The 2,172-nt window shown below is 41.7% G+C and overlaps 1 protein-coding gene across 2 annotated transcripts in view; it reads right to left on the bottom strand.

Annotated features, from left to right (window-relative positions):
* Nucleotides 1-323: 323 nt before the first annotated feature.
* HNF1A (HNF1 homeobox A) overlaps nt 324-2,172 on the bottom strand; it is a 55,078-nt gene continuing 53,229 nt past the window's right edge. For both annotated transcript variants that reach the window (XM_044275445.1, XM_044275444.1), the window contains exon 9: nt 324-461. In XM_044275445.1, coding sequence (XP_044131380.1) covers nt 334-461 — 128 coding nt within the window. In that variant the 3' untranslated portion in view covers nt 324-333. The remainder of the gene's footprint in view (nt 462-2,172) is intronic.

The raw sequence follows: 2,172 nt of genomic DNA, 5'->3' as shown, positions 1-2,172 counted from the left end.
TGGTTTATCAATGACTTATCCAGGCAAATACTGTGTTCATGATGTACAGAAATCGAATGTTGGCTTGAGACAAGTTCATCAGAAGTGTTCAGTGGTTTTAGCTGTTACTGAAGTTTCCAGTTCATGCATGTATGCTAGAATAGCTACATGCTAGCCATTCTGCACAACTTGGTTCTAGTCGCATCTCCAGAGATGGAGGATAATCTTCATAGACCTGATACTTGCAACCTTCGTTAGGTCTAACACTGACAAGTCCTCTCTTGTACCTCCATTATTTAGCATGAGTCCAAGGAATGTACTTTACTGGCAGGTCAAGCTGTGGTCGCAGGTCCTTCACTGTGAGGAAGATGCCATCTGTGTGGACATATAATTGTCCAGAGTGTTGTGTGAAGGGGATAGGAGGTGGCTGTGGCTCTCTGGGGTACTGGAATTCTGGTAGTGTACCAAGCTTGCTGAAGACACTGTACCAAGAAAAGAGAATAAAGTGAGAGATCAGAGTATGAACCTTTGGTCCAAGGTATTTTTGGTTGTTCATTATATGTTTTACGTTGAAATCTTGTAAACAATTTTTATTAAAAAGATAAAAACTAAACATGGCTCTGAGATATGTGGCTTACACTTTTGCTATATTACTATACCCATAATACAGAAATTTGGTAATATGGATGGTATATTAGGGTTAGTGTTATCATTGGAACAAAGCGAAAATGACTGCACAGATTTTTCTTTAAAGCATCCATAAGCATTGCTTCACGGTATCTTTTGTCGTCCATACCCAGAAAATTCAGCTGTGACAGCATTGGCAGGTTGCGATGCTGCAGTAGTGATAAGACAGCTGCAGTTTGCGCCTGTCTCTTTGCAGTGTTAGTATCATGAGTAAAAACCTTTTTTATGTGTCCTTCACACACAAGTTTGCCCTGGCATTATTTTACTACAAAAAAAACACCATAAAAAGCACTTGCTTGAATTTTTCAGTATCGCATGTGTTCTTTATGGCTTTTTTTTTTTTTTTCCCCCAGAACAAACTTGTGGATTGGATTGCATTTTTTTTCCCTATAGAGGGGGAGATAGAAAAACGAACATTAAAAAAGGAGCCTTGATTTAAATTTTAAAACAAAAACGGCTGCAGCCAAAAAACTGCTTTTCCTATTTCCCGTAGATGTTAAAGAGGACCTTTCACCACTCCTGACATGCTTATTTTAATTGCTAGATGCATTCTCCATGTAATAACAATTCTGGAGCATCTATTCTTATGGCTTTATGTTGCTCCATTCCTTTATTATTTCTACTAGAAGTTATGAATGAATTGCTAGCAGCCTTCAGTAAGGGTACAGAGGGGTGGTAACAAGTTGGGGGGGTGTACCTGCACAGACTCACACTATCCAATCAGTGCTGCCATTGTCAGACTGTGCAGGTACACCCCCCTCCCTAACTGATTAACACCCCTCTGTACCTTTACTGAAGGTTTAATAGCAATTCAGTCATAACTTCTAGTAGAAATAATAAAGGAATGGCACATCATACAGACATAAGAATAGATGCTCTAGAATTGTTTTTAGGCTACTTTCACACTTGCGTTTGGGGTTCCGCTTGTGAGATCCGTTTGAGGGCTCTCACAAGCGGCCCCAAGCGGATCCGTTCATACCCAATGCATTCTGAATGGATAAGGATCCGTTCAGAATGCATCAGTTTGGCTCCATTCCGCTCTAGAGGCGGACACCAAAACGCTGCTTGCGGTGTTTTGGTGTCCGCCTGGCAATGCAAGTCAATGGGGATGGATCCGTTTGACGTTGACACAATATGGTGCAATTGCAAACAGATCCGACCCGACAGAAAACAGAAGTCAGGAGTCCCTATTAATATACCATCGGATCAGCGTTTTCTCCAACCCGATGGTATATTTTAACTTGAAGAGTCCCCATCACCATGGGAACGCCTCTATGTTAGAATATACCATCGGATTTGAGTTAGATCGTGAAAACTCAGATCCAACAGTATATACTAACACAAAGGCGTTCCCATAGTGATGGGGACGCTTCAACTTAAAATATACTAAGAACTGTGTACATAACTGCCCCCTGCTGCCTGGCACCACCCGATCTCTTACAGGGGGCTGTGATCCGCACAATTAACCCCTCAGGTGCCGCACCTGAGGGGTTAATTGTTCGGATC

The sequence above is a fragment of the Bufo gargarizans genome, chromosome 1, assembly GCF_014858855.1.
Source record: "Bufo gargarizans isolate SCDJY-AF-19 chromosome 1, ASM1485885v1, whole genome shotgun sequence".
NCBI lineage: Eukaryota > Metazoa > Chordata > Amphibia > Anura > Bufonidae > Bufo > Bufo gargarizans.
Note: the sequence above shows the minus strand (reverse complement) of the source record. Positions and strands in the feature narration are given on the sequence as shown.